The 13,355-nt window shown below is 39.5% G+C and overlaps 1 protein-coding gene across 15 annotated transcripts in view; it reads right to left on the reverse strand.

The window, feature by feature from the left end:
- dgkza (diacylglycerol kinase, zeta a) overlaps positions 1–13,355 on the reverse strand; it is a 109,805-nt gene that overhangs the window by 3,814 nt on the left and 92,636 nt on the right. For 13 of the 15 annotated variants that reach the window (XM_058781348.1, XM_058781350.1, XM_058781351.1 and 10 more), the window contains 7 exons: positions 12,641–12,742; positions 10,232–10,288; positions 5,975–6,009; positions 3,627–3,676; positions 2,322–2,442; positions 1,884–1,920; positions 1,531–1,630 (listed from right to left, as the gene is read on the reverse strand). In XM_058781348.1, the coding sequence (XP_058637331.1) occupies positions 1,531–1,630; positions 1,884–1,920; positions 2,322–2,442; positions 3,627–3,676; positions 5,975–6,009; positions 10,232–10,288; positions 12,641–12,742 (502 nt within the window). Of the gene's footprint in view, positions 1–1,530; positions 1,631–1,883; positions 1,921–2,321; positions 2,457–3,626; positions 3,677–5,974; positions 6,010–10,231; positions 10,289–12,640; positions 12,743–13,355 lie in introns of those variants that run through there. The other 2 variants (XM_058781342.1, XM_058781347.1) reach the window with 2 other exon arrangements.

A 13,355-nucleotide genomic window follows, 5' to 3' on the forward strand; every position in this document is an offset into this window, starting at 1 on the left:
TCTGGATTGAATGAAACCAAGAGTGTGCGATCCTTAGATTTGATGGAAACAGAGGGAAAGCAGAGCAGAAAAGTGCTGATGGAGCTGTTAATCGCAACAGACCACAGTCCAGGAAAATGTCACCGCTAAATCAGGTCTTGTCTGTCAGGAGCACAGGAGTACAGTCTCCCTGAAGAGGGTAGATGAAAATCATGGGATATCCTCTGAAGAGAAAAATCTTCATCTTGGTCTGTTCTCAGACCGTGTCAGACCGGTGACTTTACACATTTCATCTCCCTCAACAGCACATGAGTTCCTGATAATTACACAGATAGAACTGAAGGCTGTCAGACAGACTGGAGACCATTGGCACCCAGGAGACTCAATCAGTGCCGTCTCACATTTATCAGATGGGAGCTGGGAAAGGTCCGTTAGACTGCTGAGAGCTTTAGAGGAGACCGTTACACTGAGGCCCAGTGGTGCAAAGGTACAAAACTACAGGAAAAGAGAGAGTGCGCAAGCAAGTACTGAGAGTTCTAGCCACAAATGAGATTTCTGTGCTTTGTGGAAAATCATTCCCTCACAGATCTCTTCAAGTAAGTAGTTTTTAAATTGATGTTTCTTCTGAAAAGAAGAGAGGCAGTAATTAGAGTCTAGTGTGTCTACAGCTGTGTGTAATTTTGCGGTACACCAATCAAAAGTGCTGCAGGAGATCTTGAGTCTCTTGGCTGGATCTGTGGAGGTGAGCGGGGGAGAGGGTGGGCTGCTGGGGGGGAAGAATGGTTCCTTGTTTCATGCGGAGGTCTTAGTCAGCACTGACTAACAGAGCAGTTGAGTACAGAGACGTTCAGGGATGGAGACCAGCTGGAGGCTGCAGCCAAAATGAGAGAGATCCAAAAGCCACAAACATCTACAGAGAACCGGCTTGGCATGAACCTGTTTTCAGAACTTACCCAAATTATTCCTTCCTAAATTCTCATACCAAGTACAAACAGGGAATAAACTCTGACAGGATGTGTATCGATAACATTATCAAATGCTATGACATTATTTGTCATAGTGTTTTTACATCAGACCTGGTCATGAAACGTTTCTGTGCATGTAAGTGGACCGCTATGAACATTAAAGGAAATTCATCATTATTTCCTCACCCTCACGTTGCTCCAAACCCATAAGACTTTGGTTAACCTTTGAAACACAAACTAAGATATTTCTTATGAAACCTGAGAGTTTTCTGTTATTTCATTGAAAGGCCAAGTAACCAAAACTTAGAAGATCCAAAAAGGTACTAATGGCTTTGTAAAACAAACCCATATAAATCAAGCCATTTAATCCAAGTCTTGTAAATACACAAGATTTATATCTAAACAATCCAAAAATAATCAATTTAATTTGTGTTTCGAAGATTAACCTTTAACAAAGTCTTATGGGTTTTGAATGACATGAGACTGATTAAAATGAGTACAGAATTTTCATTTTTGGGTGAACTATTCCCTTTATTCCAGCATCAAACATGAATATTAAGTGGATTTCTCTACATATCTATCTCACCTGTAAGTCTGTCTTCATGAGAGATGCTCCCGCCTCCACTAGGTAATGACAGATTGTCCTCTGACACAACGAGGCCGCTTTGTGCAATACCGTCTCTCCACTGAATAAGAAAGAAAGAGAGACAGAGAGGAAGCAAGAGATAGAGACAGAGGGATAAATAGAGAGGAAAGGAGGCAGAAAAACACAAGACAAGTTGGAGGCTGTTAAAAAGCCTGCAAAAAAATTAAACTTAAGATAATTCTTGAAAAACCATGGCCTTCCTGACTACAGTATCATAAAATACAACTTGAACTTTTACTGTCAACAGATAAAAATAACAAATTGCATCAGTGTGCATTCAGTATGACACTCACTTTTCTCTCTCCGTTACATCCAGGATATCGGTGGGTGCTGTGGAAAAAGAGGGGGGGAAAAAAAATCAAACCTTGCAACCACAATAAAGCATGTGCCCTGAGGTGATGGTGTGTTGCTTAATGAAGAGCTGTAAAAAGCTTGCGTGGGAGAGAGAGAGATGACCTGATCACACAGCACCCCCCCCCCCCCACACACACACACACACTACAGATAACACACAAAACAGCGACTGAAAGCAAACAATACCCATCAGAAGTTTGGACACACCACAATGTGTTTCTTATGATCATAGAGACCTGCTCATCTAAAGGATTGGAAACGTAAAATTTGTTCTGCAGCTTTTAAATTGATTGTTAAACATACAGGCATTAAAAAAAATGAGCACAGATAAAGCCAGTTTGTCTATGTTACAGACATGTGTTACGTGATCATTTTACCATTATCAATGACGTATCTGACGATCTCCTTGCTTCCCACTTCCACAGCATAATGCAGCAGGGTGCGGCCCACAGGGTCCTGCACACACAGGTCAGCCCCCTTCTTATGCAGCTCCTTCAACTGCAGAGAAAAAGCTGCCAGTCATACAAACAAACACATCCCAATCAATAGAAAACCAAAGAGAGCAGCATTATGGGAAGCCACATGGTACCCTGATCTCTGAGACTTATTAATTATTGGAAAGTGCCAAAAAGTACTGGTTTCCACACAATTATTCAAACGGAATCGAGTGAAGGAGAAAAGCACAAGGTTGGCTGGAGGCTGATAGCAAACATGCCAGTGACCGTCTCAATGGGTTCAAAGGACCCTTCCATGCGATAAAGCCCAAAATCTGTCAGAAACTTGCCAGGACTTTTTTACACACCAGAGAGAGTTTGGGCATAAAATACTGGCATTATCACCAGTCCAGTGAGTCTAGAAAGATTAGTACCATCAGAGGCTTTTTATCCACCAGTTTTCAGTCTCACTTGGAGGAGATTCCTGATGATGAATGCCCTGAGAGGAAAGAGAAGACACCATCTACACACCACACAGTACACTCTCTCTGCACTCCACAATCGGGTAATTACAGACACACCTGAGCATCTGTGTGTGTGTGAGAGACTGAATTTAGTTCTGCATATTTTGTGCGAGTTTAAATGTCAGAGTTGACCATTTATGGTTCTACGGTCCAGCTGTAAGGGCAGTGAGATGCTTATTTAAAGAAAAAATATTGGGGCAGGTAAAGGATGCTGTGTACTGTACATCGCTGCCCACTGCAACATGCCAAACACCCTCATTAATATCTGAAATGTCCCCTCTTCTCCTCTCTGTACCGAGTGGGAACAGGTTTTGGGCTAGGTGTGAGAGATTATCATTCTAGAGAAAGCCTGTTTGGTCACCATAGAAACCAAGAACGAGTGAAAGGTCAAGAGAATATGCAGGATCATTTATCTGGTTCCGCCTCCGCTCTGCAAGATACTTGACATTTAATGGTGAGGTCAGTCCTGCGTTAGAGACGACAGAATATCCTTTAGGCCGAGTGAACATTTAACTAAAAGCACGCGGATCGCTCTCTTGCATATTAAATCACTGTCAAAACACAACATCAGAGCTACCAACTCAAATAATAGGTGTATGTGCTTGCAAACCAATAAAAAAAAAAACCTCTGCCAAAGGCCAACACCGAAATCTGAGAAACCAAGAAGGTGAAAAAGCAAGGTTGTTGTATTTATGTGCTTAATGTATTCAAATGATGCTCTTACCTTCTGATGGTCCTTCTTCTTCACACATTCAATTAGATTGTCTGCTGACACTGTTAAAGAAGAATACTCTATTAATGAAGATTCAAGGGTATTGTTTCTTCTTCTTTTTTTTTATAGCTCTTGAACTTATTTTGACTTAAATAATTACAAAGCAAATACTGTTTACTAAGATTAAATGTGACTGGATGTGTGAAAAAGTATGTCATCAGCATCAAAAACAGAGTTAATGGATTCTGAAACATTATTTTTTGCTGTTTTCATAGCTGAACTGGAGGAGGCCATTTTAATTGATCTTGAACTTATTTTGATATGATTACTTAAGTGTAATTAAAGCAAAGGCTTAGTGTACCAAGATGACAGGTGATCAGAACAGTATTTCATTAGCATAAAAAAAAATGTTTAATTGAGACCGAAGTATGTTTTTGCTGTTTTTGGTAGCTAAACTGGATGAAGCCATTTTAATTGATCCTGATCTAATTTGAATAATTTTACTTGTGTGCAATTAAAGCTACACTATGCAACTTGTGTTTCCACAATTATGCGCAGATGAATGAATACATAAGCACAATATGCAAATGTCACTAACAACATTAAAACTCCATGACTCATAAATAAAATAAAGAATGAAAGAAAGACAGACAGACATCCAAAAATAAAAAAAATTAAGAGAAAGTAAGTAGCTTTTATGGCACAGTTGTTTTGACTTTTAAAACTGCCATTTTTACAACAACAAAAAAAACGTTACAAAAGTTTGGCATTAGACATATTGATTGCTATTCATTTAAGAAACAAATACAACTTTGCTAGTAGGCTAGTTCTAGGCAAACAGGCGAATGTAGTAACTGGTTTAGAGATTGACATTTTTTTATGAACCAAGTAAATTAAATTTTATACAGACTAAACATTTTTGAAAAGCCAAGCAATTGTTGAAGTTTTATTTTGGGCATTGTCGAGTGGTAACTTGACCTTCTTTCCTTTATTTACAAATATGACAAACGCACAGAAAAATGATGGAGGGAGGCATGCAGTTAAATCTGACCCGGCAGATCTATATATATATATAAATTATTTTATAGGCTTACTGTAGTGATTCAGGGTAAGGCAAAAACACTGTTTGGAAGATGGATTTATGAGAAGATGAAAATAAATATGTCATTATTTAAATTTCAAAAGATGAATTGTGACCATATGTGTGAATCTGTACGGCATCTCACCATAAAAACAAATGCATTATTTGTAAAAGATTTGTAAAGCTGTGATACCAGAAAATGTGCCAATACGAGTGTTGCAGTTTCCTCATGGTAATTGATGACTCCATTATTACTTAGAGGTATTATTATTCAGAAACTGCCTGCATGCACAAATCGCTTATGCATATTTGTTCAATATTAAGTTATTCAGAGTTACACAAGAAGATGTTCTGTTTATTTAATGCTTTGGGAGCAGACAGTTAAAAAGGGAGTAAAAATACGATTTTAATTATGGGTGTTAATCACATTAGCTGATGCTGGCTCTGAGGGTTCAGTCTCAATATGCTAAATCTGTGTTCAAAGCTTTGCAATGCCCTTTGTAGATTTGCCTTCCTAATCCAGCAATCTTGTGTGTTGCTTCACAAACCTCGAGAGGTAAAATATGAAAACACCCAGCTGGGATGTCGGCTAACACGCGCTGTAGAGCGCACTGCATGGCTAAATCTACGCCTGTGTCTAAAGATATGCCCGCTCCAATCCAGCTCTCAAAACTCGGCCGCTTTATGGAATTGAAGAGTCTTTTTTCCTGTCTAGAGAAAGCGTGCAGAGGGCCAAATCAGGTTTTCGGAAATGCATTCCTCCTCTGCTCATGCCAGGAAGCTTTGGAGCTAGCGCTGAATTCTAATGTGGATCAATGTGAGTGATGATAACCTGCTCTGCCCCGCTGCACCTCACAGACTGAGCGACAGTCCTTTCCTCCTCGCTTTCTTCCTCCTCTACCAATGCCAAGAGAGCGGAAAACACCACAGCCTTGGCACATGCCCTCTCCTAACAGGCAGCAGCTCATTAAAAAGGAACAAGAACGAAGACCAAGGAGCGTTTAACACTCAACTTACACGTAATGAAAGTCAGAAACGATTCATAGAGCAAGAGCTGCTCCTCCACTACATGTAGCGGTCCCAATTTGTTTCTCGCAGAGACCTGAGACACTGTACGACTTTAACTTGTTCTCACAAGAAAGACTAAAATTCAGCCGTTGCGTTTCCATTTCCATTTATTTGTTCAGAATTAGACCAAAGCTACTCTGGATAAAGTTCCCTTGATGTTCATTCACTGAAGAGATGAACGCAAAATTAGAGCACTACTTAAACTCCTTACCCGAGTTTGCATCGTTCAGGTCGCTCTTGTCAAACCTGTGGGAGAAAAAGAAACATCTGAGTGATACACTTCAAATCAACTGACAAATCTTTTAGAGGACTTCTTCATAGCAAGTATCTGAAACTAAAGCTCTTGATGCACACACTGTGTGAAGCCATTAATCTCAACTTGAACCATCTCCCGATGTTTTTCTTGATGAAGCTGTTCAAATGATCCTAAAGAATGGCTACAATGCACATGCATGCAGATCTCAGAAATTTAATTAACAAAAGAATAATGACTTCAAATGAGCTTCAGCATATAAGAGCAATGCTATCTGAGTGACATGAGGTCTGTGTAACTTGCACACACACCGCACAGAATGATCCGAGTCTTGAGGAGGGCATGTCGGTTAGAAATAGTACCACAAGAGTGATTCGAGGGCAGTCAGCTGGATCAGCCAGCATAATTTTTCCAAAGTGGCTGCTAGAGTCTGATGATAACAGCCATTTCATGATTGGTCAGACACACCGATGGTGTGCATTTCATATTTAATCTGATCACACAAGTTCCACTAATGCTCACACATCAGTATTTTCATAACAGTTAAAACTCTTCATGCAATCTTAATGTCACACTGTTACAAATGTTATGTTCATCAAAATAAAACTATTCAAAATAAACATTCTTCTCTGTATTAAGAAGCACATAACCTATTCAATGAACAGTGTTTCTGGTTGCTACACATAAATATCTGTTTATCTGAGAAACATTACATCTAATCCACAAGTACACAAACACTGTGCGAACATCACTAAGAGAAGTTTAAAGTGTCCTATTTGATGGCTCTTTTTTTCAACTCCTCCCCCAAAAATCTCGCTGATTGGTAAAGGCAGGCGCAGCCAAAGTCGAACCCGCCTAATGGTAATGATGATGCCATCGTCTCTCTGTCTCTTCCCCTGACTGGAGCATCTTCTGTGCGCTCTCACCTAAAAGAATATTTGATCAAAGAGCTCCGCACCACACAACAAGGCGGCTGGGACATTAAGAAACAGAGACGTGTGGCGCACAGGGCTTTGGATTCTGAACTTTGCTAAAAGCAGTGTGGCCCTGAGATAGTTTTTTTCACCAGAAAGCTTTTCATATAAGAGTTGACTATAATGCAGATCTTTGGTATATCATCATGAAGTGCAATGCAGGGGTCAGAGGTCAGATCACAGTCAATTGAAGAACAATAAATACACTGTCTCAAATTGAGTGAGACAGAAAAAGAGTGAGGGAAAGGTAACGGAGTTCACGAACACTTAAGTCAAAGCCACAACACACTGTTTCCATTGTGATATGTCTGAGTGATTGTGTGTGTGTGTGTGTGTGTGAGAGAGAGAGGGGGGGGGGGAGCCTTGCTAAGGCATCTGAGTGTTTCCCATAATTAAAAGCAGTTTGCAGGCTCATAAATCTGGGCTCTGACATGTCTTTCCAACACACACACACACCTTTGCTGTAATGTTTGCACGGCTCCTTTAGCCTTGCAGCTGAGGTTCAGCCTTCAGGCAGCAAAATTTGCTCAGATAAGTGGATTTCAGACCCCTGAAACCACAAATCGCGACTCTCAGCTATCAAAAAGCATCTCTATCAATCACAATTTATCTTTTCATAAAGCTCTATCATGACAAATGAGGTTCAAATACACTGATCTCTGGTCAGCCGTGGGGAATGTTCAGAGCAGCCAATCTTTTCCTGTGTGACTGAAAGTTCACAGCAGCACTACAATTGAGAAAAACACAACTTAAGCACTTCGAACAGATTCACATCACTGAGCTATACTCTTGCTGAAGTGATCAGCATCCACATTTATTTTCAGCCATATCTATTTTGCTGAAATACAACCTCTTCCTCTTCAGATGGAAAACGGTGAACAGCTGAGCTGGGACTCACATTACAGTTCATGAGGAGGGAAGATTTGACGATGACACTCAAAGCTCTATGCATTACAAGAGCTTGATGCATGTGACTGGAATCAGGGCAAATGCATCTCTCTAACCATCATGTCCTGGAGGAAAAGCTGGCAATGGTTTATTCCCCCAGACTAAATGATCACCCAGTGTTTAAACATGTCTGAACCATTCCTTGGTATGTAACCCAGATGGCAGCTGTAATTACTGACGTTCCTCAGCCTGCTTTCACAACACACTCACACACTAAGACACGCTAACATGCACCCTGCACTCACACACATGCTCACAGCAGCTTTAATGGGGTTATTGAGTTTTTGCTAGCTGTAATTGGTAGTAATTTAGCACATTTACAGAAAGGGTAGAAATGTGACATTGGGCCAATTATTCGATATGAGTCCAGAAACCCCTTATTAGCTCTAGAGAGAAACAGCAATCTGAATCCGGACCGCCCTGGCGTTTACTCAGCCAGATCACCAGCTCCTACCAGCTCTCACAAATACAACAAATCACATTTGCAAGCCAGTTTTATTATTGATTGTGGACTGAAATGTTCTCCTCTAATCACTACTGAGATTTATGAGCAGAAGTCTTTCTTTAAACAAAAGCAGGTCTTAATGAGGGCGCTTGATGGTCCGTGCTGTGAATACAATACCATTAGAGGAAACTTCAATATACCTCAATGTAGGAAGGCTTTAAGGGTCAAAGTTTAGCTCACTAGAGACCAATCAGACTTTGGCATCAACGGGATCTCAGCTTGATAATGAAGGCTGCGATGCACCATTAAACTGCCCTCGCTGCTCTTGAGTATCTTTTCTTGTTTGCTTCTCCTCATCAATATAACCTTTATTATGCTCCTTCCAATTTACCATTTACAGACACCACATTAAAGATGGCTCTGCTCAGGAAACAAGGGGCTAATCTCTCACTCGCGCTCCTGCTTCCTCCTGTTGTTATTTGCTTTGAGCATCAGTGCTCAGATGTAAATCTGCCTCAGAATGAGAGTTACTCATGGGCTCAGCTATAATTCCATTACAGAGGAAAATGCAAATCCCTCATTTATGTATGACAGAAAAACAACATAAAACATGCATCAATTAATTACAGCTCCTATTCAAAATTAAACCAACAATAGCAGAAACCTAATCAATTTCCCTGGTAGACAGAGATACAGAGAGAGAGAGAGAGAGAGAGAGAGAGAGAGCACTAGCTGTTGGTTTAATCAAACTTTCGAGCATGTTAAGCTGATTTGAGGTATTGATGAGCTGTAGAATATGAGCACTGGAAGAGATAGTGTCATATAAGAACAGATTAATGATTTTTTCAGGCTGTCACAATTTAAACAAGCTATCTTTATGCTTGTCTATGTTGAAGCCATCCCTTAAAGGGACAGTAAACCAGTGAAGACACGGCTCAAAATTTCATTTTTTATGTTGAACAGTCATACAGGGTTGGAACAACAAGAGGATGGGTGAATGATGACATGATTTTCATTATTGAGTGAACTATCCCTTTAAGAGGGACTGTTCACACAGGAACGCATTTTTGCTTTCAAAAAACGTGAGATGCCACACAATAGTATCCAACTGCAGAGCTGCAGCGCTGATGAATGAAAGAAAGGCAAGGTCTTGAGATGTGTTTTTAAAAGTTGAACTTTTAACCTTACAGTGTTGTCAAAACAGAAAGCTTATGTGCGAACAGTGAGACAAATCGCAATTGTCAAAGACATCCATTTAGCAGCTATTTACATAGAAAAACAAAAAGCAATGAAGTGAAACACAAAAATGCATTTTGTGTGAACCAGCCCTTAGTTTTCAAGCAAACAGCAGTTCGAAAATACAATGATAGACATCACACTGGAGAATGTCAGACAAGACAAAACACGAACAAACAAGACTAGGAGTGACTACACTGGACCAGCACAGACTAAATTAGACCAGAACAGGGTAAATTACTACTCTGATTGTACTTTGATTTGCAGAACTTTGGTGTGTTCATCTCTTCTGCCCTCTAATGTCGTGTCAACAGAGACAGCTGGGCCTAATAAGGAACAGAACAGGCCAGTAAAAATAATAATCAGCAGCACAAATGGTGAGGTCCTGCTGTGCTAGAGTTCTTTTCCTCATTGCAGCAATGACACTCATAGTGCACATTAAGAAAAGCCACTGGCTGCCGGAAACTATCCCCACTGGGATTAAAAGAGTAGAGCCGCGCTTTGAACACTTTCAACACTAACATCTATAGCAGCTCTGAAAAGATGCAACTGAAAGGGTACAGAGAGGGGAGGAATACAGAAACATCACAAATCTGTAAAGCTTTGTCTCACCTGCTGGTAGGTTTGAAATCTGCTGCTGTTGTATTTGAGCGATGAACACCCCCCACCCTTCAAAACAACAAAATATATATATATTTTTAAAAATGAGTAAATAAAGGAACGAGAAGACAAAAATGATAAAGACATGACCATAAATAATAATCGTTTGACATAACAGTGACACAGTACAAATGAGTTTCCCAAACTTGCATTTCCCAAAGAAAATACAGATACATGCATGGCAGTAAAAAAAAAATAAAAATAAAATAGTGTAAAAGTTGTAGGTACACGTAGGTTATAGGTTTTGGTTGTATTAGAGCTGCTCTGTCACTGTCATGACATTGAACCTCTTGTTTTCTGTTGGCTGCACACAGCTCATACATATTCACTGTGGATTTTAAAATTGGATATGCAAGATATATGCAAAAGAAAAGGGCAAATCAAAAATTCAGCATGTGGTAGAATGTAAAAGGAAAAAATACCAAATCAATTCAGTAATACACAGTTGTTGTTGCATTAAAGAGTATTTTAAAGTATGAGCTGTATCAGTCTTCCTTTAATTAAAAAAAAAGTATGAAATGTGCAAATATGACAAATATATGTAACGTGCAAGTATAAAAAGTGTTAAGCACTTTGGGCTGAGAAAATTGTAGAGCAAACCCTAACCAAAACGTTATACAGTATATGGCATGGAAAATAAAACAAACACACACACACACACACACACACACACACACAAGAAAATAAAAACAGGGCAATAAAATTAAAAGGACTGTGGATTGAGTTGGTGTGGCATTTTAAAGAGTTTTAAGGCATTAAGTATGTGATGTAACGCAGATACATTTCACCATTACAAACGGGGTGGTTCCATTATCTCTGGTTTGGCCAGATATTCCTCCCCTCAGGCAGGGTTGTGGCCTGGACCCCATTGGAGCATATAAATTCATGGCCAGCACAAATGTTATATAATGTACCACAGGCAGACATTGAAGTTTCTTTTACTGAGATATCACTGACCCTAGGAGAAACTTAATAGGACCCAAAGAGGCCATCATTTAGGAACACAAAGGATTGTGTGAGTCCAGGACAGCTCTCTGTGCTTTACAGAGCTGATTTCACACAAGAGGGAGATTTGTGATTGTGGTTTCTGACTAGAAAGCAGTCAGCCAGTGATATCCCTTATGTCTTCTGTGCAGTAAAACCTAACAGTTCATGGCCAGCAGCTTTTTGTATTTTTATCTCTATTCTCTGTATGCCATTATGAGGTCTGGGATCCTAAAGGGAATCTAAGGAAAACTTTACTTATCTTCTCCTGGTCACATATGCAGATATAAACATCATCACAAGAAGCAGGTGCCTAATGTCTTTCTGTCCTGCCAGATATATTTTCTAAACAATATAAAAAAATAAGCAGGAACAGAGACTTCTAAGCAAATATAATCAATTAAATATTCCAGCATTTTCTTCAATGTACTGTAAGCGTCTTGACATGTATTCGAAAACAGTTTCATCTTTTCATGCAGCCCTCATGAAACGCTCATGGGAAACTATTAAATGCATCTTTAAAAAACCTTCATGAAAACCCTTTGGATATACTCTCTCTCTCTCTCTCTCTCTCTCTCTCTCACACACACACACTCAGAGTGCAAGGAAAATGCAAAATGCATTCCTGCACAGTAAATGAGATGTCATACTTTTCACAAAAAAATGCCTGGTGGCCACAGTTGAAGTTGCAAATTAACCAACACAGATTCAAGCACACAGATGAGCACATTTACACATCTTTTACACATATAGATGCAATACTTTAAAATTAAAAGGGAACTTCATCATTTTATTTTCTCTTTTTATTCAGAATTCAGAATAAAATATATGATTATTCATAGTTATTAAATTATAATAATGATTATTTACATTAAATTAAAAATCTAGCATTTGAGCTAAAAACAAAGCACTCAAAACATTAAAAAGAATGCAGTAAAACGGTACTTGGTACTGACTCTGACTGGACGAGCTACAATCGAAACGATCGAGTTATAAAACTGATATACACACATTAGTTGTGTTGTTGCCCATCAAGTGTACTTCATACTGCCCAGCTCTACACACTGTACACATTATAAATAAAACATCACAAAAAGAGATATGCAAAAGGAGTTAGTTCTTTTTTGCTATAGCAAAGATTAGCTAGTAAGGGTTCTCACACAGAACTACTCAACATTCACAGATCAGCATCTCTCATACCAGCACAGAACTCAATATTCTGCTTAGGGCCATACAGACATAGATCAAAAAGAACATGCAAGAACATTCAGCCTGAAAAAAAAAAAAGATTTTTTATGGCAGCAGGCTTGATCCACGTGGCTGGAATTTCAGAGATGTGTTCTAGAGGATCATAAACGTTCTCTGTGTAGCTCTTACCTGCTGAGAGCTGGTTTGGCTGATCTGAGCGAGTCACTGTGTGCAAGAGCTTCTGCCACAGAACTGTCACTGGAAACACGCTTCCTTTGGAGCTCTGCAACCCTGAAGAAACAATGAGAGAGACACACACAGAGACATTATCAAGAGGAATATTTGGTACTGAAACAGCAGGCCAGTCATTATATCTGCAGCCAACAAAAAACAAACGCTGTGATGTATCACAGTCCAGCTGCTAACAAATCATAATGTTGTGTCCACTTGTTCTTTAATGTTGGATGTCTTTGTTATATAAAAAAGTAACATACAAAAACCCACAATTACAGTCTGGTTAATAAAAACACCAGTAACAGATTAGGAATACCCTAAAACATATAGAAAAACTGTTTATAGCATATAATAACAGTGCGTGAGAGAAAGGGAAAGGAACAGATGAAGGTGGAGACAGAGAGATAGAGAAAGATAGAAACCCTATCCTTTGATCTCCACTAGTGCGTGTATCACCCTGTAGCAGTCTGATCTCATTTGGTGGAAAAGCATAACCAGTGGAAAAACATTACGAAGACAAGAGAGAGCGAAAGAGAGAGAGAGAGAAAGCCAACATTTCTAGAGACTCAAAAAGACAATGCTTCCTGTCACTTTGTTCACCCACAGCTCACCCTGGCAAACTCAGCACTTAACACCACAAAGAGAACACCACAAAGGCTAATTACATCTT

This window comes from Onychostoma macrolepis, chromosome 07 (assembly GCF_012432095.1).
Source record: "Onychostoma macrolepis isolate SWU-2019 chromosome 07, ASM1243209v1, whole genome shotgun sequence".
NCBI classification, from domain to species: Eukaryota; Metazoa; Chordata; class Actinopteri; order Cypriniformes; family Cyprinidae; genus Onychostoma; species Onychostoma macrolepis.